The sequence below is a fragment of the Panthera uncia genome, chromosome A2, assembly GCF_023721935.1.
Source record: "Panthera uncia isolate 11264 chromosome A2, Puncia_PCG_1.0, whole genome shotgun sequence".
NCBI classification, from domain to species: Eukaryota; Metazoa; Chordata; class Mammalia; order Carnivora; family Felidae; genus Panthera; species Panthera uncia.
In genome coordinates, this window is record NC_064816.1 from 144,430,270 (window position 1) to 144,452,491 (window position 22,222).

The 22,222-nt window shown below is 43.9% G+C and overlaps 1 protein-coding gene across 3 annotated transcripts in view; it reads left to right on the top strand.

Annotated features, from left to right (window-relative positions):
- LRGUK (leucine rich repeats and guanylate kinase domain containing) overlaps window positions 1–21,446 on the top strand; it is a 62,302-nt gene extending 40,856 nt beyond the window's left edge. The window contains exons 7-13 of one of the 3 annotated variants that reach the window (XM_049643025.1): window positions 154–240; window positions 1,786–1,892; window positions 7,257–7,376; window positions 13,269–13,365; window positions 17,094–17,207; window positions 20,050–20,251; window positions 21,110–21,446. In XM_049643025.1, coding sequence (XP_049498982.1) covers window positions 154–240; window positions 1,786–1,892; window positions 7,257–7,376; window positions 13,269–13,365; window positions 17,094–17,207; window positions 20,050–20,251; window positions 21,110–21,402 — 1,020 coding nt within the window. In that variant the 3' untranslated portion in view covers window positions 21,403–21,446. The remainder of the gene's footprint in view (window positions 1–153; window positions 241–1,785; window positions 1,893–7,256; window positions 7,377–13,268; window positions 13,366–17,093; window positions 17,208–20,049; window positions 20,252–21,109) is intronic. The other 2 variants (XM_049643023.1, XM_049643024.1) reach the window with 2 other exon arrangements.
- The last annotated feature ends 776 nt before the right edge of the window (window positions 21,447–22,222 follow it).

The following is a 22,222-nucleotide window of genomic DNA, read 5'->3' on the forward strand; positions in this document are numbered from 1 at the left end:
GTGTGTGTGTGTGTGTGTGTGTGTGTGTGTGTGTGTGTGTGTGTGTGGAGGGTGGGGTAGCAGCCCAAAGACCTACTCAGGAGAGCAGCGTGCTGGTGCTAACTCATGTGGTAAAGGCAGGCGACTGAATATTCCTCTTGATATTTTAAATAGGAAAAGTCTGAATATTGGTTGTTCGTGATTTTTATGCTCCTACAATTAACAGAATTAGATCAGAAGAAAATTAAAGTGGAAGAAAAGGTACGTAATCATGTCATTCTTTGTGTTTATGAGGCTCTGCTACCCACTGCAGGATCAATGTCAGCGGTAAATGGCACACGTAATGATACGTGAATTGACTGTTGAATTAGGGAGCGGTTCCTTACTCTCTTGTTTCACCCCCTGCAAAGCTGTGAGCATCAGCGCAGCTGTGGCCAGGGCCCTGCCATTGCAGTGAGTAGATTGGCGGTGGGGGCAGACGCTGTGCCCCGCGTGTGCGCGTGGCTGCGTGATGGCCGTCTCTTAATTTGGATAACTGTCGTCTTTGGAGAGTGTGTGATTCTGTGTTGCTCTAAACAGTCACTTAATGATGAAATTTATTCTATACTGCTGCGTATAATCAAAAGGTACTCAAATGAGTCACTGTCCTGATATTTTAAACCCTTAATTCTGCCCTTTAAAATCATGATCCCCCTGGACACACAGTTCCAGAGTAACCAGACCTTAAATGCTATGCACTTGCCTCCCCACCACCGTACCTGGGGTGGTACTTTGTCATGCTTTAGTGACTGGTGACAGCTGAAATCTGCACTAATGAGGGATTTCTTACACTAAATGCAAATCTGAGATGAGAATGAAAATAGGTATAAATATGTAGAGGGGCAGATACTCCATTTCATAAGTGCCTTTCTGAAATCGCGGTTAAAAATAGTTAGGGATGCTAGTGTATCATTATTCTCAAACTCAGAGGCGCTTACTAGATTTTCCCTGTAACGTTTTGCAAAGGGAATGCAGTTGGAAAGTATGCATTAAGTAGATGTGTGGTACATGAGGCTAATGTATTTTGAGGGTGACAAGGACCAGAGCATAGAGACGTGTACATTATAAGGGGGAAGACCCCTATCTTTGAACAGAGGACGCTTTCTGAAAGAAGAGGAGATCTGGATAGAATTTGAGATCTTTGAGGTAGTTCTTGATGAGATGGCATGAGAAAAACATCCCTGCAGTATCCACGACCTGGAATCTAGAACTATGTATTTCATTCCTGCAACTCGCATTAAAAGTGTAATCTCAGGCTTTAGAGATTTTGTTTTCGTTTTCTCCCCTCCCAAACCAGGAAGCATAAAGAAGTAGGGAACTCAAAGACTCCAGCTCCTTATTTTATTTTATTTTATTTTTAAATGTTTATTTATTTTTTGTATTTTGAGAGAGAGAGAGAGAGAGAGAATGAACAAGTGAGGGAGGGGCAGCGAGGGTAAAGAGAAAATCCCAAGCAGTCTGTCAGAGCAGAGCCTGACGCGGGACTTGAACCCACAAACCACGAGACCATGCCCTGAACTGAAACCAAGTGCTGGACACTCAACCGACTGAGCCAGTCAGGCGCCTCTGATTTCATATTTGAAAATAATTGTCATTATTTAGATTTTAGGAAAGTTAGAGTAGACGTGAAGACTGAGCACAAAGGTCCGTGAGCGTGAGTTATTTTCCATACCCGGTTGCATGTCTAGAATGTTTTGTTAAAATCTGAGACTTGTCTTCTTTTTAGACATGTATGTTTTTCCTCTTGCATTTCTAATTCTGGAAAAGGTTGCGGCAGTGAATAGGTACAACCCTCCCCCAGAAGTGGTCGCAGCCCAGGATCACCTGACCCATGTCCTCAACAGCGTGATGCAGCCACAGAGGATCTTTGACAGGTATTCGTTTGGGGTCCCCGGGGTAAAACTCAGGGCGGAAAGCTCAGGACAACGTCCTCGTCTGCCTTAGCCCTCCGTTCTGTGACTCACCCCTTTCTCATCTCCGAGGGAAGGGTCTTTATTTGGCTGACTCAGAGTGATGGTCATCATATGCTTGAGTACGGGGTTCGCTCATCGGTGTCGTCCCAAGTGTGCGGAAGAGTACATTCGTCTTCCCTTTCTCAGCTGGCCCCTTGAATGGCGGCTGGCCTAGGACAGAGGACCGTGAAACGAGACGTTTCAAAATGTGTCCCCTTTCCTGCCGTCGGACAGAACCACAGACCTTTGTGTCATGAAAAGAGAATCGTGCCGATTTCTATCCGCTGTGAATTTTTCCTTAGCTATGAGTGAATGAATGCTAGATACGCCTGTCAGAGAACATCCGTGAATGCAGATTATTGGAGGGTCCATCGAAGGAAGCCGGCTAGCTGAGGGGAAACCTGCGATAGACTTAATACTGGCTCCACTGTGCTTGTGAGTCACCCAGCTTGCTAGAGCACATGAACAGATCTCTCACCTCTGAGTTCAAAGACAGATTTGCCACAGTTTCTCTGTTTCTTTTTAAACAGTCTGTTGGAGCAGCTGGCCATTTATGCTATAAGTACATTGTAGAAATTCTGTCAATACCCGAAGGCATTTAAAAAATACTCGTAACAATCTCTTCGTTATAAATGGCTTCTCTTCTTTATGTGGTATTTGCTTCTCTACTTCACGTGGTTGGTTTCCCACAGAGAGCACGATGTTTTATTTTGCATCCAGGACATGAGTTTTTACATGTAATTTAATAATATAGACATTGACAGTTTTATATATTTATGGTAGCCCTCTAGGTGAAATGATTTATCATTTATTTGCATACATCTGGAAAGGCGCATTTGATTTAAAAGAAGGGCATTTATGTCTTCATTGTATTTCTTTCCTAGTTTATGAGATTGCTAGTTGTTTCATGCTTTCGGGTACATTTATATAAAAATATGTATCAAAGAAATTTACACCACTGTCTGAAAAACACGTATTTCTTCATCATTTCTGGCTTTCGAATAGACAAGAGCAAATGGCCAAGCAGCCCCAGATGCTCCAGAATGGAGCGGAGTTCACTGTGACAAACTCATGGAGACAGGGGCAGGCCTACCGTTGCCCTTCCCAGGCTGGGCCAGTAGGGAACCCTAACTCTTGACCTTAGGACTTTTACACTGCATTATTGGGGAGCCACTGTCCCTTCCCCTGGCATGACTGGGGTGAGGATGCAACATTAAAGTTACCTGGCAGAATCTTGACTCTAGCCTTGTAGTCGCTGATAGCTTTCTTGCTCTCTGCTACGACAAAGTTCTCCAGGCTCGTGTTGTACAAGCCCTGTCCAAACTCTGCAATCAACCACTTCTCCCAGAAGCCCTGGTTTGTTTTAGTGAGAAAAGGTACTTCTCAGTCACAATCTGGGGGGCTAGAGGTAATCACTGCTACTGAGTTGCCCATTGTTAGGCTTTTTAGCGGACAGATCTAGGAAGGTGTTCCTTCTTTCTTTCCTTCCTTCCTCCCTTCCTTCCTTCCTTCCATCTTCCTTCCTTCCTCCCTTCCTCCCTTCCTTCCTTCCTTCCTCCTTCCTTCCTTCATCTACCCATCTATGCATCCGCCTATTGGTGTATTCTATCTATCCTGTTTATCTATTTATATATCTCTACGTCTATTCAATCTGCTTATATCTAGTCTATATCGAACTAGATCTATCTGTATCTATTTACAGATAGATGACAAATATCTCTTGAATTCCTACTGATACAATCCAATTTCAAGATGATTGTTGATTGAGCTTTTTTTCAAAAAATTTTTAAATGTTTTATTTATTTTTGAAAGGGAGAGAGACAGAGCGTGAGCAAGGGAGGAGCACAGAGAGAGGGAGACACAGAATTTGAAGCAGGCTTCGGGCTCCTCACTGTCAACACAGAGCCCAACGTGGGGCTCAAACTCACGAACTGCAAGATCATAACCTGAGCCAAAAGACGCTTAACCAACTGAGCCACCCAGGCGCCCCTGATTGAACTTTTATGTATCCTCTCTCCTCTCTATCACATCTGTATCATCCTTTCCTCCCAAGCCAGAGACACAATAGGAAGATGGATTGAGAATATCCCGTAATTACTTTTTGAAAATCCCCTATCGCAGCACAGCAGTATCAGTGTTAATCCTACCACCAGTGCGATTACTGAAAACATTGAAATCATACTTCACTTCACCTATACTCTTCCCATCACCTCCCCCCATTTGTTTTGTGGTAAAGTATATATAACAAAATTTGCCATTTTAGCTATTTTAGAGTTACAGTTGAGCGGCATGAATTATATTCACACTATTGTGCAACCATTACCTCTGCCTATTTCCAGAACTTTTTCATCTCCCCAGACAGAAGCTATAACCACTAAGCAGTAGCTGCCCGCTGCCTGCTACCCCCAGTCCCCGGAGACTTCATATCTATTTTCTAGCCTTATGAATTTGCCTACTGTATATATTTTATGTAAGTGTCAATCACCTGCTTTAAAAATAGTGTACCGTATTTATATTGTCAGAACGTATATCCATCACACCCCATACTTCCTCCTTTGCTGTCATTTGCTCTCAGGTGTATGGATAACCGCATGTATATTGCTCACTGCCAGTCCTTATTTTGAGGTCTCCTCCCGTATTTGGTCTTGTGAAGTTTGTTCTCCAGTAGACTCCTTAGGATGCACTATGGGATGGATCGGTATCCCTTGAACTCTTGCATGTTGATAATATTCTCTGCCCTTCATACTTGAAAGTCATTTTTGCTATGTTTAAAGTCCATGGCTCACACTATTTTCCTTGAATATATTAAAGATGTTACGCTTTTTTGGGGGGATGCAAAACAGCCATCAAAATCTGATACACGGTGTTCTTTCCCTTGTAAGTCAGGTATTCTCTTTTTCTAGCTGAATAGGTTTCTTTTTCTGTAAAGTTTGATCATGTACTAGACTGGGTCTTAGTGTTATTCATTACTGGTCATTTTGGGCTAATACTCCCAGGTATGCTGTGTATTTTTTCAATGTATAGTTTTGTAATTATTATTACTATTTTTTATTTCAGGAGAGTATTCATGAATTAAGTCTTTAATATTTTTTCTGTTCCTCTGCTTTGGTTTTCTCTTTTAGGAAGAAGATATCCTTTGCCTATATTCAGTATTTGTCACTTTTTCAATTTTTTTCCCTTTGATCATTAACAAAAATTTTACCTTGAGGTCATTTTAGATTCACATGGATTTTGTAAGAGATAATACAGAGAAATTCTGTATGTTTCCCCCAATGGTGGTATCTTGCCTAGCTATAGTAGAATATCAAAACCAGGAAATTGACATTGATGCAGTCCACGAATCTGATCACATTTCACCAGCTTTGCGTTGACTCGTGTGTTCATTTAGTTCTATGCAATTTTATCACCTGTGTAGATCATATGAGCATCAGTAAGGACGAGTTTTGTCACAAGGGTCCCTGTCCTTCCCTTGTAGAGCCTTAGCCACCTCCCTACTCATCTCCCCCCAACCCCTGGCAACCGGTGGCCTATTCTCCATCTCTGTACTGTTGTCATTTCAAGAATGTTATACAAATAGAATCATGTACTATATAACCTTTTGAGACTGGCTTTTTAAAAAATTTTTTACTTAGCCTTATTTTCTGGAGATTCATCCAAGTTCTTGGATATATCAGTAGTTCAGCCCTTTTTATTGTTGAGTCATATTCCTCGCATGGATGTACCATAGTGAGTTTAGCCATTCCATCTCTCGAAAAACGTGGGGTGATTCCATTTTGGGACTATTACAAATCCAGGTATTATGACCATTGATGTACAGATTTTTGTTCACGTAGTTTCAGCCTGCTTGCTTTGCAGTGGATGCCCCTGGCTCTTTGGGGGTTCCCTTTCTTTCAGGCCTGTCATTTGCTGCCCTTTTGCCCCCCTGCACAGATTCCAGCACTGTGCAAGGCTTGTGGGTTTGTGGTGCATGGAGATACTTCTTCATCGGGTTTTGTTATACATGTCAGCCATGGGTGTTTGCTCTCAGCTTTTTTCTGTTTTTTCTGTGGATGTTCAGAGACACTGAAAAATTATGCTGCCACCATTTCCATTCTTCTTCATAGAATCCACACCTCAGCCTTATATTTTTAAAGTAGATTTTATTTTGTATTTCTATAGTTGTGGCACGAGTGGAATTCATACACTTCAGCCCAGCTGGTAGCCGGAGATTTTCTTCCTTATTCTAGTCTTTCAGGCCCAGAAGCCATGCCCAGATTCCTGTATTAGCTCTTACCTATTAGCTGCTAACTTTGAGCAAGTTAACCTCTCTGGACTTCTGTTTCTTCATGTGTGCAGCAGGGATAATGATAGAAATATCTTCATTATCATCCTGTAATAATTACATGAAGGTAAAGTATGTAGGACTCCTAGAATAGTGCCTGGCACATAGTGATTGCTCAGGTCAATTTTAATTGTTACCATTTTCATTGCATATCTGTGTTCTAATTCAGTAGGTATGGGTGTTAAACTTCTCACAGAACTTTCGTTTTTAAGTTCTTGAGGAAATACTTTTATCAACCAAGAAGTAATACATCTTACCATATTTTTTCCTTTTAAAAATGTTGTTCAAAGGGTGCCTGGGTGGCTCAGTTGGTTAGGCATCTGACTTCCACTCAGGTCATGATCTCACGGTTCGTGGGTTCGAGCCCCGCATTGGGCTCTGTGCTGACAGCTCAGAGCCTAGAGCCTGCTTCAGATTCTGTGTCTCCCTCTCTGCCACATCCCTTGCTCATCCCCATCTCAAAAATAAATATCATTGGGGCACCTGGGTGGCTCAGTTGGTTAAGTATCCGACTTCGGCTCAGGTCATGATCTCACGGTTTGTGGGTTCGAGCCCCACGTCAGGCTCTGCACCGATCATGCAAAGCCTAGAGGCTGCTTCACATTCTTTGTCTCTCTCTACCCCACCCCTGCTTGTGCCTTCTCTCTCTCTCTCTCTCTCTCTCTCTCTCTCTCTCTCTCAAAAATAAATAAATAAATAGACATATAAAAAAAATAAAGACCATTAAAAAAAATGTTCAAGTAAACTGACATACATTTGGATTTTGTTTGTTATCTACGCTGTGAATGCTATTTTGGGCATATTATCATCAACTTGCTCGGGAAAGTAGGACGAGGCTTCTCTCCAGTGCCTGCATGCAGCAAGGGCTCAGTCATTGACTTTAGTGTGACTGTGGTGTAGACCCCGCCCCCTGGGTATGTATCCGACTGGCCCAGGCCCTCACCCACTGACTGCCTGTGTTCCAGCACTCTTCCTCGCCTGGACGCCCCTTATCCCATGCTGGTGCTGGCCGGTCCTGAAGCCTGTGGCAAACGAGAGCTCGCTCACCGCCTCTGCAGACAGCTCAGCGCTTACTTCAGATACGGGTGAGTTTGTTCGTAGGCTGGTAAGGCTGTGAAATGGTAATGTTCATTGGCTGGTAAGGCTTTTGCTCATTTCGGCTGTTAATTTTAAGCGAGCTCCGAAAGGTCCATAGGAGGCGTATCAGCTTCTTGGCCGTTGATTACACCGCCATACACCCTGCATCTTCAATTCCCCAGACGCTTAACTTCATTCCCTGGCAGCCGAAATCACTCTCCAAGGTTCGAAAACACACGTGTTGTTGGTGAAGCCTGGTGGCGTTGGAACACGGGCTCATCCTGTTACCACGTGACGTGACCGCGCGGCTCGGGATCGGCGCCGCCAGGTGTGTGGGCTGGTGTGTGTACCTGGGACCGCCGCTCCCACCCTCTGCCGTCCACTTGCTTCCCTCCCCACGGATCTTCCTCTTTGTTTTTTGTTTTTTTTTTTAATTTTTTTTTAACCTTTATTTATTTTTGAGACAGAGAGAGCATGAACGGGGGAGGGTCAGAGAGAGAGGGAGACACAGAATCTGAAACAGGCTCCAGGCCCTGAGCTGTCAGCACAGAGCCCGACGTGGGGCTCGAACTCACGGACCGCGAGATCACGACCTGAACGGAAGTCGGATGCTTAACTGACTGAGCCACCCAGGCGCCCCATGGATCTTCCTCTTTGGAGGGATATTTCAGGAGGAAGGAAAGAGAAAGGGCAGCATTTTTCCATTCCCCTGGGTCAGCATTCAGTACACTCCAGTTTTCTGGAGCAAATGTTTTGCTCTGTGATTCCCTAATGGTCTGGTTAAAATAGAGGACAATCCCCCCCCCCCCCAAAAAAAGGACCATTCAAAAAGTCTTCAGCTGGCTTTACAGACTTTTTAAAGGTTTCTGGGAGTCAGAGTTAACCACTGTGGTCTTTTAAACCGGTTTCCCCTTCATTTTGACATATGGCAAAGCAATTACTTCTAGATTAGTAATGTTTGTCGGTGACCGGAGGAGGTGGCTGTGAAGATATTTAGGACAGCCAGAGAAATACATACAAATTATTTTCTAATGCCTTCCATTCCCTTAAGCTATACATGTTCGAACAATGTAAATACTATTTTAAACAGGTCCATTTATTTAGATATCTAAAATTACATGCCTCATTTGAACAACTCGAGGATTCAAATATATAGGATGATTTATTCATTAATGTATTTTAAGCACCCTGAAGTAACAAAAATAAATTAAAACTTAACGGTAGGGAAAAAAAAAAGCATAGTGTACCATGCTGCCTGTAGAGAGGTGCCGAACCTGTTTTAAATGATAAGTGGAACACAATGAATGGAAGGTCAACCTAGGGCAGAAAAGATGTATCCTGACTGTTGTGCCAGTATGAAACCCGGAACCTTTTATCAAACCCAAATACCAGGAACCAAGGCTTTCTCTGATTAGATTTCCTTTTAATTATGTGGTGAATGTTGGGAGCCAGGTCCTTCATATTTGTCTGTGATACACGTTGTGGGTCCTGCTGGAACGGATGTGTTCTCGGAGGTGTTCGTTAACTCCTCACCAAGATTGTGATCCAGTCTGCTTCTGTGTTCTCGCCTGGATGGGCCTTCTAATTATTCATTTTTATTAAATCCTTGTTTTCCACTTATTAGGATACTTATCCATCATGTTTGTGACTGATTTAATGTTTGTTTTCCATTCGCTCAATGGCCCATCGTTGTAAGAATTCCATCCAGGCATGGATCAAAGATCATATCGTTGGATTAAAAAAAAAAAGAGATAGTAGATAGCTAGAAATCTCATCTGTTGGGAAAGTAAGATAGTACTACTTTATATGCAACAACTTTCTAATTAAACCAAATGATAAAACCAAAGCACATCCTCAGGGGCAAGTCATTGCTCTTGTGTAGATCTTTTTATTCTTTACCCAACGTAATTTTTTATTGATTTTTAATTACATGGAAAAAAAGGCACGAATACAGTTTCATCATGAAACACGTAAGTATTCACAAAGGCACTTTCTCTGTCATTTGCCTGAATCTTTTCTTTCCCTTCTATTTCATTGTCTCTTGGTATTTTGTCTTCCTTTTTACATTACATTGACCCATGACGGAGACATTCAATGAAATTCTCACACACCAAGTTGCATATCCAGATATAAAAATATGAAAAGGAAAACATCATGATATAACAAGTGTTGGTGTGGCTGAGAGATTCTGGACTTGTTTTAGGTTTTGATTTTTCCGTTTGTTCTTGGTTTTAGAAATAGGTTGCATGTTCTTTCTTTACCTGTATTAGTTATACGTGGCCTGGAGATATGAATTGACTGGCTTCAAAATCTCTCTCTTTCCAACCTTAATATCACCACACAAATCAGTGGCTCCCTGGACGAGTAATGAATAATGAGAGAAACGTAAAACGATGCCAGTACACCTGGGCACCTTCCAGATTTAAGCCTTGAAAGTGATATGAATAGTCATGAAAGGAAAACCTTATTTTCTTTCTTAGACCTCTAATTTACAGCAATCTCCATTTTTGTAACCTTTTTCATGATCTTGACTACCAAGTTTATTTTGCTTTTATTTAGCACTAGAGTCCAGTAAAGTAAAAGACCATAGCTACTTAGCTACGTGAGATCTATGAACTACAGTTACCTAAATTCAGTCTAGTCTAATGTCTATTTATACAGATGTGACATACTAGTAGAATGACTCATTTATTCATCTAATCTTTGTTTATTGAGCACGGGCCATGTGCAGGCTGTAAGCTGTAAAACAAACAGACGTGGTCTTGCCCTGGGAGCTTACAGTCTAGCATGGGATTCTGACAGGTAAATGCTGGCTAACAAGGGAGTTTGGCGGGTGCTAGGATGAGGGAAGTAAAGAGCCTCTGGGATAGGAAGAGTAGAAGGTAAATGGGATGTGGAACTTGAACGGGTGCCTTCCAGACAGAAAGAACGATGGGTGCATTCGCTGAACTGAAAGTACGTTCTGAAATACGGCAAGACTTGGAAGCACAGAGGGAGACGGCAGAAGAGAAGACCAGAAAAGTAGACAGGAGTCTGATCGTAAAGGCTCTGCAAGTAGGAGGTGTCATGACGACCGCTGCATTCCAGAAAGTGCGCCCGGCCGGAAGCTTGGCAGAGGGTGGGGCAGGGAAGACTGGATACAGGGAGACTGGCTGGGGTACAGTAACGGCCAGTGATGGCATGAGTTAGGAAGTGATGTGTAGTTACGGGCAAGTGGACAGGACAGTGGCTTCCTGGGATTTGATACTCAGCGTGTGCTAGAATCATATGTGCTGATGATCTCTTTAGATGTCCGGCAGTTAATTGACGCATATTTGCGTTGAGCATTAGGACCAATTTAAATTTCCTACCGGATGCCTTAGGGAGACCTGGGCTTTTGTGGGTAGCCTTTGAAAGAGTTCACTTACCAACACATGGCATGCTATCACGTGCTTGAGTTTAGATGTGCTCACAGCCAAACCTCTGCCCCAGTATTTGCAGTAACAAGAAGTTTGTTATTTCCTGAGGCAATCTGGTCCAGAATTGAGATTCTGAAACTGTGTGCTTCTGAATCAAACTGAAAACATTTCTACTTCCTCATCCAACTGCTAGCTCGTCTTAGACATCTTTTCTTCCTATTACTTTTCCCTGGATATTTTACCATTCCATTGTTGGGTCTGACCTTGCGGATCCCTTCCCCTCCTGATCATCTCCTCTCCACAGACTTGGTTTGTTAGGATCCTTCACGACAGCTGGCCCATGAACGGGCCTTTCGAATGTCTAACCTCACTCGTAACCCTCAGGACCAGTGTCTAACTCCGTTCTTTTCGTGTGGCTCCCTTTGCAAACCATGAGTTAACTGTTCACCATGACTTAACTAGTGAATCCATTAGTAAATAATAAACTCATGGAATAGCATTGCCCTTAGACAGGGGAGAAGAAGGCTATTGAAGGTGATGGCCCGAGCAAATTTCTTTGTCTAAAATTTGGCATCATTTCTTTGCTAAGTAAGTTTAGTGCAACCGTGCTTTCACTCTGCAGCATTTCCTTTTTCAGATGTTCGCATTTGGGGAGCATGCTTCACAGCGAACATTTCTTCATGTGAAAACTGGATGACAGGATTCAAAAATCCACAGGTCATCTTAGGTCCTTCTTAATAGAAGTTTCCATGGCGGATACAGGCTCTGTCATCTGCATGCTCCACGTCAGTGAAGCCTTCTCTTTATTTACCTGCCTAGAAGCTTCAGATGACTTCTTTGCTGTGTCTTCCTTTTAGAAATTCTGAAAAAATTCCTGCCGCTCAATCCCTTTGTTGGAAAATGCAAATCTGGCATGGTGCGTAAAGGCTATGCTAAGGGTGTACAGCACGGGATGCCAAGTCCTTGATTTATCTTTCCTGACTGTCAAGGACACCGATAGACAGAGGGTCTCAGGGCCCTGCCGAGGTGTGTGAAGAGATGCCAGTGTATTCGCACAACAAAACAAATGTCGCGGTGTTTTGACAGTCTTAGAATATACTCTCTTTCCCAGGTATATAATTTAAATGTAATGTTAAGACCTTAAAATTTACCAGTCTAGTTAATTCTTGATTACAATGGAAGGGAAACAGTGGGATGAATTATAAAAACTTGGCTTTGGCTTTGTAATGGAGAGGCTTTTGAGGGTTGTGACTTTACCCACTTAGCATGATCGTAACAGGAATTGACAGGGAGTCATCCTGGCATTCCTACTTAGTCACTCACTTAATTGCTGTGCCTCAGTTTCATCGTCTGTAAAATGAAAACAATAATCCCCGCCTCGTGGTTTTTCTTGTGAGGAATAAATGAAATAACACGTTGAACGTCTAGCTATTTTCATCTCCTCTTTTAAAACCACAGGATAATAAAAGTCAGCCTGCGTTCCCAGAACTTAACACGAGACGTCAGAATGGGAGGAAATCGAGAGTCCTGGGCTAGCTGGGACCCTGTCATCTAGTTCTGGGACTGACACTGGCCTGCTCTGTGGCCTTAGACTGGCCATTTTTATTGTCCTCCGCAAAATAGAGTTCATCACACCTGTTATCCACTCCACAGGTCTCATTTACTCATTCATGTTATGGATACCTAGTGAATGCCTGCTATGAGCCAGGCATGGGGAATACAGTCGCACGTAAGATGGACAAGAAAAGGTCTGTCCTCATGAGTCCTACATCCCACTGGGGAGGACAGGGAAAAGCCAGATATGTGGATAAAAGAAGGCAGTTTTGGTGACAGAGAGTAAGTGGGAGCTGGGGACCGGATGGGGGCGCTGTTGCAGTCAGTGATCAGAGAACTGAGCTGAGAACTCCATTCACGGGTTCCCGTGCGAGGCTCATCCCTGGTATCGAGTACTGGCAGCACGAAGGCGATGGGGTCCTGAACAGGGACCTGGGTGCGATACAATCGGTGGCAGACAATGAGGGTAATGGGCGCGTACAGAAGAGGTGCGTAATCAGCAATAGGGGGTGGGCTTTTGGGCTTGGGGAGGACATGTAACTTGAGTCCTGGAAGACAAGTTGGCTAGCCAGGTGGAGGAATGAGGAGGGGCGTGGGAAAGTGCCCACAGAGCAGAGAGGACACGAAAACACTTGGGTGGAAATATATGAGCAGTAGACATCGTTCTATTGCCGAAAGTAGTGTGGCAGCAGAGGGGCTGGTTCCAAGGTGGTAAACAACAAGTAAACATCGGGTGTTGATGATCTCAAATTTCTACAATCCCTGTAGAGTCAGAGCAGCTGAATGTAGCCTAGAGCTTCAAAACCGCAGCATTTTCACAACCATGTTGTTCCCCAATTCACGATCCACAGATCAATTTCAGCTTTTGAAAACATACTTTTACCAAAACCTTTTCCATTTCGAATCTCAAGCTGCTAGAAGTAGACTGGTTATCTCATCTGCTTTCAGGGCCTGTCACACCACAAGACCGCCTTACTTTGGAGAGGGGGATCGAGTCGATTATCATTTTATCTCTCAAGAAGTTTTTGATGAAATGGTAAACATGGTAAGAATGTTCCCCTTTGTACTGCACAAGAAATGCATGTTCTCTGCTAGAAATATGAGGAACTAGCGATAAAATCGAGAAACGCTTTGTGTCTGTTGAGAGAGGTGTTCTCCTAGGATTGTTTTTTTTTTTTTCTTAAACCACTTCCACATCCTTGTGCACGTGCTGCGTTATTTTTTGATCTTGGAGGGAATATTGTAACTTTTCAATAAAGCTACATGAGTAGACATTTTAAGGAAATACAAGAGCACTTCGAAAAGTTCTCGCGATCTGTGTTTATCAGGTGCTGCTGTTATTGATGAGGCTTCACTCAAGATGGGCAGTTCTCACAGACCCGATCTGATGTGCGAAACTTGTGAACTGAGCCTCCTTCGGCGTTGGAGTGCTCTGTCCAGAGACCGCTCCCGTTTGCTAAAACTGGGGCTTTCTCGTGGTCGTCACCCTAAGCACCATTTCATCACGGTGTGTCCCATTCAGTTGGTAGGACACACATACAGCCCTGACCTTCCACGTTATACTGCGTGCACATGATTGTGGTCCGTGTAAGCACGGGATCTGCCGTTTCCACGAGTTTAGTTTTGAATGGCCAACTTTACACATAGTGTGTGTTTTTTTTCTTGTGTTCACAGAGAAACCCAAGTGATTAAGTCCTACAAATCCCTAGGCCGTTTCCCCTCTAACCTTGTCAAAAGAACATCCTAGAGATTCTTTATAATCTTCTCTCCTTGGGCTGTATTTTGGTAATTCAGTTTAATGTATCAAGAGTACTTTGGGATTTTATATTTCTAAAAGCCTTAATAGAGATAGGAAACATTATTAGTAAGTAGCGTTAGTAAGAAGCATCCTTTTAGGGCTCTTTGGGTTGAAAGGCAGCTAGTTCATGAAATTCATGTTGGTTTCTCTTGTTAGAGTCTGAGACATTTTTTCTTGGTTCAGTTCACCTGTTCTCAGTACCCCGTCTGCTTCCCTGATGTTATTACCTTATTTATAACCTTATATATATAAATAAATAACTTATTTATATACCTTATTCCCTTATGTTATTCCCTGATGTTATTACCTTATCCTATCAGTAATAAGGAAGTCTGGTTCAATCCCTAGTCTAAGAAATCGCTGTACTTGTACACCATATTTGCTCGTACAGTTTGACTCCCTCTGCAAAATCCTCGTGTGTTTGAGAAGTACTTGTTTTTACTGCTTCTGCTAAAATCTATCACTTCAATATAATGTCATTTTCTTCAACTTGAATTTTGTTTCTGAGCTCCTTTTTTTTTGATTTTTAAAACATTTTTTAATGTTTATTCATTTTTGAGAGACAGAGACAGAGCGTGAGTTGGGGGGGGGGGCGGTGCGCAGAGAGAGAGGGAGGCACAGAATCCAAAGCAGGCTCCAGGTTCCGAGCTGCCAGCACAGAGCCTGACGCAGGGCTCAAACTCACGGACCGCGAGATCAGGACCTGGGCCGAAGTTGGATGCTTAACCGCCTGAGCCCCCCAGGCGCCCCTGAGTTCCTTTTCTTGAAAGTGAGCTTAAGACTGTTTCATGAAGAGGCAAACATACAGGTTATAAACTCGTGACACATTGTCAGCGTCGCCAGTCACACCGACACACGCAGCCTTCTGTACGCAGAACCCTCCCCCACCCACGCAGCCTGTCCCACCATGGCATGCCCCAGCCTTGGACACCTGCTGTGGACAGTCACAGCCATGCACTCTGACCTACAGAGCCGCACACCCTCTCACATACTTACTGCTGCATATCCCCCCAGCACCGACACGAGGGTCATCATGTCCCATGCCTACGGCCACGCGAATCTTTTTTAAACACATGAATGCAGTCACTTCCCTGCAGATATACTCCCTGACTTGTGGAAATAGGATTATTGGAGGAGGCTTCTGCAATAGGACTGTTGCTGTTTATGAAGATGTCCGCAAGCAGAAAGAAATGGAAGATCACCAGCCAGAAGCTGGAGGACCACTTCATCTCTGTTCTTTAGAAACAAGTTCGACAGGGCCTGTTTTGTATATAAAAGTACAGTGCCGGCTTCCTTCCGACTCTGCATTTTTCCAGAAAATACGTTTGGGATTCACAGAGGGAGGCCCTTGTACACACAAGTAAACAAATTCATAGTATATATCTGAAGAGTGATTCAAGAGCACATTTTGAAAACAGGGTGAGTCACAGTAAACAAGACAAAGTATATACCTGATGGGACATTCAGGTATCTATCCTATCTATATAGATGACAATATATATATTAAAAGATGATGTAGTATTTGTTTCAAAGAACAAAGAAGGTATGACATTGAGGGAGTAAAATATCAAGGATATTTACTGTTGAGTTGTAAACTTTTAGACTGCATGATATAAACTTCTTTGGATTATGGGGTGTGTGGATTTTCCTCATCACCCATAGCAGACTCATTCACTAGAGACCCACCTACCCCAGGAGATACTCTGTGTCTCACGGGCTTCCAACAGATAGCCTGTCTCCCATCCCCCCCAATCTCCGGAACCTCTGGGCCCAGGAAGCACAGGTAGTATAAAGGACTCCTCACTGCTACTGTTCTTTTTTTTTTTGTAACTTTTTTTATTTTTGAAGGAGAGAGAGACAGAGCAGGAGTGTGGGAGGGGCAGAGAGAGAGGGAGACACAGAATCCGAAGCAAGCTCCAGGCTCCGAGCTGTAAGCACAGTGCCCGACGCTGGGCTTGAACTTGTGGACCGTGAGATCGTGACCTGAGCTGAAGTCGGACGCTTAACGAACGGAGCCACCCAGGTGCCCCTCACTGCTACTGCCTTTCGATGGGATTCGATTGACGGGATTCAGCCTTGCAGATTTTCATTCCATCATTTATATGAAAATCCTGTGCACGAGGAGTCACAGTTGCCAAGATCATTCATGTTTTTATTTTTTTGGTCATGAGCTTTCCAGTTTAGATTAGACCTAGTAGTTTAATAAATCTAATATTGTCAAAGGAAAAAAGCCAATTTTGAGAGCCATGTTTTTTGTTTTTTGTTTTTTACCTGGACTGTTCTGCAAAGGAGTACAGCTTTGGGAAGAACTGGGCTTCCAGAATACAGATAGAAGGCAGCCTTTAAACCTCAAGTGACTAGAGGGCACACAGCAATTCTGTTGAATAACATTTGGGGCAGTTTCAATACAAAGCTATGTTTTATATGGAAAAGCAGAAAGGGTCTGTTTTTCATGGCTTATCTCAGGATGCAAAGGTTTTCAGATGTCCCTGTAATTCATGGCCTTCAGGCTTATCTGGGAATGCAAGGCTTTGGAGAATGGGAGCTTTCTCTGGGGTACCTGGTATGTTGGCGTAGCCAACGTGGCCGAGGCAAAAGGCAGGCTATCAGTTTTGCTTTCTCAGCAACGGCAGCTTATGGTGCACAGTTGGCAAGGAAGCAGGTAAGTAAGCAAAATGGTCTGTTCTACCGTAAGCTTTGGTGAGACCTTTACTCTCCCTGGATGTTTTGTCAGCAGATGACCGTATTTCCAGAAACTTAATTTTTTTTTTTTTTTTGCCAGCTGAGAATTCTGTTTAAATTGTCTACCACACTTGGGTGTTAAGTTTCATAAACCCATCGTCAGCCTTCTATAATTGCTAATATTCATAGGTTTTACAGAAGCATATAAAAGTAAGACATCAAACAATTTTATTTATATTAAAGTTGAGTATGGCAGCTGTTACATGAAAATCTTTGTACCTCTCAAATTTCAGGGGAAGTTCATTCTAACATTTAATTATGGGAATCACAACTATGGATTAAGTAGGGACACCATAGAAGCCATCGCAAGAGACGGTTTAGCAAGCTGTGTTCACATGGAGATAGAAGTAAGTGTTTTTTTCACTCTGTATTTTTAACGTGTGTGAGTTTGTATGTATATATCTGGGGTTGAGGAAGGGGCTACGGTGTGCAGGTAGCACACTTGCCAGGCGCGGGGGTGGGGGGAAGCTTATGGTTCGTATGGGGGAGGCCAGACATGAACAATTCGATGACAGGAGTTATAGTACGAGACATAGCACACATACACTATGAATAGATGTGCCCCTCAGGATTTATTTCCTAAGTTATTTCCTCACTGAAGTATCCCTTTTATTTTAGGGTGCAGTCTCTCTTTATCTCAAGTGCTATTAGGGAAAGTTCCTTCTCACAGGCTACGGGCCTGCCCGGGGGCTCTGTGCAGCTGGCCGTGCTCTCTGATCCCCTGTGGGAGATGTGTGGCTGATGCTGGCAGTGACTGCAGTTGCTCGCCGGTTACGATCTTTCCAGGCTGTGAGCAGTTTAGACTGGCAGATTTCAGGATTCTGCCCCCGTACCCTGTCTTCCCCAGTGATCTCCTGCAATTGGAATATACAGAAATTTCTCTCCAATCCATATCCAGGGTAAAACCGTGACTACCTCACTTATTTGTTTTAAAAATAGATAACTTTTGGGGCGCCTGGGTGGCCCAGTCGGTTGAGCGTCCGACTTCGGCTCAGGTCAAGATCTCGCGGTTCGTGAGTTCGAGCCCCGCGTCGGGCTCTGTGCTGACGGCTCGGAGCCTGGAGCCTGCTTTGGATTCTGTGTCTCTCCCTCTCTGTACCCCTCCCCTGCTCATGCTCTGTTATCTCTCTATCAATAATAAATAAATGTTAAAAAAAATTAAAAAAATAAAATATATACCTTTAAAATAGGGAGGGAGACAAAACATGAGATTCTTTCTTTCTTTCTTTCTTTCTTTCTTTCTTTCTTTCTTTCTTTCACGTTTATTTATTTTTGAGACAGAGAGAGACAGAGCATGAACGGGGGAGGGACAGAGAGAGAGGGAGACATAGAATCCGAAGCAGGCTCCAGGCTCTGAGCTGTCAGCACAGAGCCCGACGTGGGGCTCAAACTCACAGACCGTGAGATCATGACCTGAGCCAAAGTCGGACGCTTAACCGACTGGGCCACCCAGGCACCCCAACACATAAGAGATTCTTAAATATAGAGAACAAACAGAGGGTTGCTAGAGGGGTTGTGAGAGGGGGGATGGGCTAAATGGGTAAAGGGCATGGAGGAATCTACTCTTGAAATCAGTGTTGCACTATATGCTAACTAACTTGGATGTAAATTAAAAAACAAATAAATTAGTTAATTTAAAAAAATATGTATATATAGCTTTATTAAACATGTGAAATCTTTAAAGGCCATTGCTTGTCTATTTAAGGTACGCTCACTGAGCGGTCTAACAGTTTTGTAGTCGGAAAAAAAAAAGTTACAAAAATGATACCCTTAGGTCAAGCTTAGAGAAAACAAAATCTGGGTGGGTCTGACAGCCCTTTCCTATGGATGCTGAGCCTTCTCTAGAACTGGTTTCTTTTGTGACTTGGCCGAGCGGGGGACTGTGATTCCTTCTTGGCTCCTGGTGTTGGTGTGTAGCCTCGCATCAGTGAGACTGGTCATGTTTCTTCCAGCCCTTTAATTTTTCTAGCTTCAAAATCCTGCAGTCCTCACCTCTCCGCAGTTGATTGCTTCTGCATCCTTAAGGAGGTTTTCTTTCTTTCAATGCTAATAAGCAAAAAAAAAGACCTCTTTTCCCAAAAATATCTTCCTCGGGCAAGGCAGAAACTCCCTGGCGCCTCTTGCTGACCTTTACCTTCTTCTCTGGGCACTGGCTTCTGTTTTGTCCTCTTCCTCCCTGCGAGCTTTCCCCGACTCATTTCCAGGAGGTCGACTCTATATAAACCAGGTCTCATTTCCCTGATGCTCCCGAGGGAAAGCATTTTTCCAAACTGCTCTTGTCACTGACGCTTACAGAAGCTGTTTTTTAAAGAGCCTGTATTGCTTCCCCCACTGAATGTTTAAAACCAAGATTTTGAACGTTGAGTTAAACTACTGATGATGGGATGGAGGGGGGAGGAAGTGCAGAGTTCATTTGGAGCGGCTCTTGTGTTGCACCTGTGAGGAAACTGGTGCTCAGGGAGTTTGTAGGATTTGCTCGCAGTCTGCTGGAGCTGGGGAGCCACAGTCACCATCCAGCCCTGCTTCTCCCTGGGACCTGCTGGCTGCACGGCGGCTTGAGCTTGGCTGTCCCTTGCTCTGAGTAGAAGCTGTGAGATGTAATAGGAACCAGCCAACCAGGTTGCTGGTTTAGGAATAGGAAGGGTCCCAAGGCGAAGGCACAGGTAACAGAGTAGCGTTTTTTTTTCTCGGTAAGATCTTTATCTCCTGGCGCTGAAAGGCTGCTCTTGGAAATGTAGACTTGAAGTACATTTCAGTGGGGCTCCTGGCTGGCCCAGGCTCTAGAGCGTGTGACTCTCGATCTTAAGAGTTGTAAGTTCAAGCCCCACGTTAGGAATGGAGATTACTTCAAAATGAAATCTTTAAAAAAATGAGGATGCGACAGTGCTGTGAATGTATCTGTTTGTACCTAGCCATTTTCTTTTTGAACCATCATGTATATTAGGGTGATTAGTTAAAGGATAATCGGGTAGAATGAGCTGTTTTATTTCCAATAACAATACATCATCCCCTGATGAACAAAGGGGAATAATCCAACTTTGAGACATTTACAGGAAAATAATAGCTAATAATACAAATAAGTCCTTCAATGTAAGACTACTTATTTTGCCAACGTTGTCAGATGTCTCCAAAATGATACCTAAATTGTATATCTGTTTCTAATTTATTACCTTTTCTTTAAACAAACAGGGTGTCAGAAGTTTGAAATATTCCTATTTTGAGCCTCGATATATCCTGGTGGTGCCCATGAACAAGGAAAAATATGAAGGATACTTGCGGAGAAAAGGATTATTCAGTCGTTTAGAGATTGAATTTGCTGTCTCCAGAGTGGACCTTTATGTTAAAATCAATCAGCAGTTTCCTGGATATTTCGACGCAGTGATCAATGCAGGTCAGTGACTTTCAGCAAGGTTTTATTTTTGAAATGTAAGGTCACTGGGGGAGGATCTGCTCCAGAGTATAATCTCACTGCTGGCTGACTGCCGTTCCTTGTGGCCGTGGGGCTGGGGGCCCTGCTGCTTTCGTTGGCTCTCTGCCAGGGGTTGCCCTCCACCCTCGAGGCTGCTCCCACGTCCTACACACGGGGCCCCTCTGTCGTCTAGCCAGTGATGGCACATCAAACTCTCCTCATGCTTCTAGCCTCTGCCTTCCTCTTCTACTACCAGGAAACTGGCTTCCTTTATGAGGCTCATGTGATTAAGAGTAGGCCCGGGGCGCCTGGGTGGCTCAGTCGGTTAAGCGGCCCACTTCAGTTCAGGTCATGATCTCATGGTGTGTGAGTTCGAGCCCCTCATCGGGCTCTGTGCTGACAGCTCAGAGCCTGGAGCCTGCTTCGGATTCTGTGTCCCTTTCTCTCTCCGCCCCACCCCTGCTTGCGCTCTGTCTTTCAAAAATGAATAAACATTTAAAAAAAAAAAAAAAAAAGAGTGGGTCCACCTGGGTAGTCTTCCTTCTGACTCATCCAAACTCAGCTGATAAGTAACCTTCATCCCATTTGCAAAAATCTGTTTTGCCGTTTAACACAACATGACCACGGGAGTAATATCTCTTCATGTTCACAGGTTCTGCCCTTGCTCACGGGAGGCAGTTATATGAAGGGGACGTGTCATTAGGGGCTTAGAATCCTGCCTATGACAATAGTCATAAAGTTAGAGGGAGCTTGAAAAATCATTACCACCAACAGTGGCAAATTGACTATGTTTAGATATGATTCTGTTGCTTTAAAAGTACCTTCTCTCATTTTCTGTAGATGATCTGGATGCTGCCTACCAAAAGCTGAGTCGTCTCATCAGAGAGTACCTTGGGTTGTCTGAGGAAACGTCCAAGGATTTGGCTCCAACCGCAGGTACTACCCTGTCCCTTTTGTGCCAGAACTTTTTGTTTTCGTGGAGAGGAGAACAAATCTGTGGGTGCTCATCGCCCAGCCTAAAGCTGGTTCTAACTCTTGAATCCCTACACTTCCTGCGGTGTGATTGTCCCCGCAAACGAGCTGTGTGGATCAGCCCTCCGGGTCTGTCCCTCTACTTGTCTCAGTGGCCATAGTGGAACTCAGGGGACTGTCCTTCAGGGACATGCTGGCCAGTGACTTCGAGGTTCATGGTACATAAGGATCAGCCTCCGGGTTCAGAACTCAGCCTTCCAGAAGTTTGGCTCCCTTAGGGAGCTGAGGCGGCGTTCTGCTCGGCAGGTTCGTATTGAGCGTTGTGGCAATCTGGTCGATTTCTTTCCCCTTTTCTTTGCGTTGCCACGGTCCTCAAAATGTCGTACCAGAGAGTGTGGTGGACGCGTGTGGTCAGAGGAGGTGAGGCTGGTCGCCCACTCCCTCGGGCAAGCTGGTTCACTGTTCTGAGCTCCGGCGGACTGTCTTGCTAGACGGAGTGAATGCTCCCCACCTGCCTCACGGAGCACGTGCGGCGAACGACATAGGCTGTAGAGGCGTACGATTCCTTGGAATCCAGCAATTCTAAAGCCCTAACTTAGAATTTTGATGCATGAGTATTTTGAGGTGCATTTGGAAGGTTCTCCCTAATCCACCTCACCCGCACCAAGGTGGCTACTAGGAAAAGATGATAGAAAAGTAAGTCTTGGCAACGGTGTGGAGAAACTGGGAATGGAAAATGGTACAGCTCCTATGGAAAACAATGTCATTGTTCCTCAACACATTGAAAATAGAATTACCGTATGACGTAGCTGTTCCACTTCTGGGTCTATACTCGGTGTGGTTTATACATACAATGGAATACTATTCAGCCCTCAAAAAGAAGGACATTCTGCCATCTGGTACAACAGAGATGAAGCTTGAGAACAGTCTGATAAGTGAAATAACCCAGTCACAGAAAACCACAAATATTATCTGATGCCA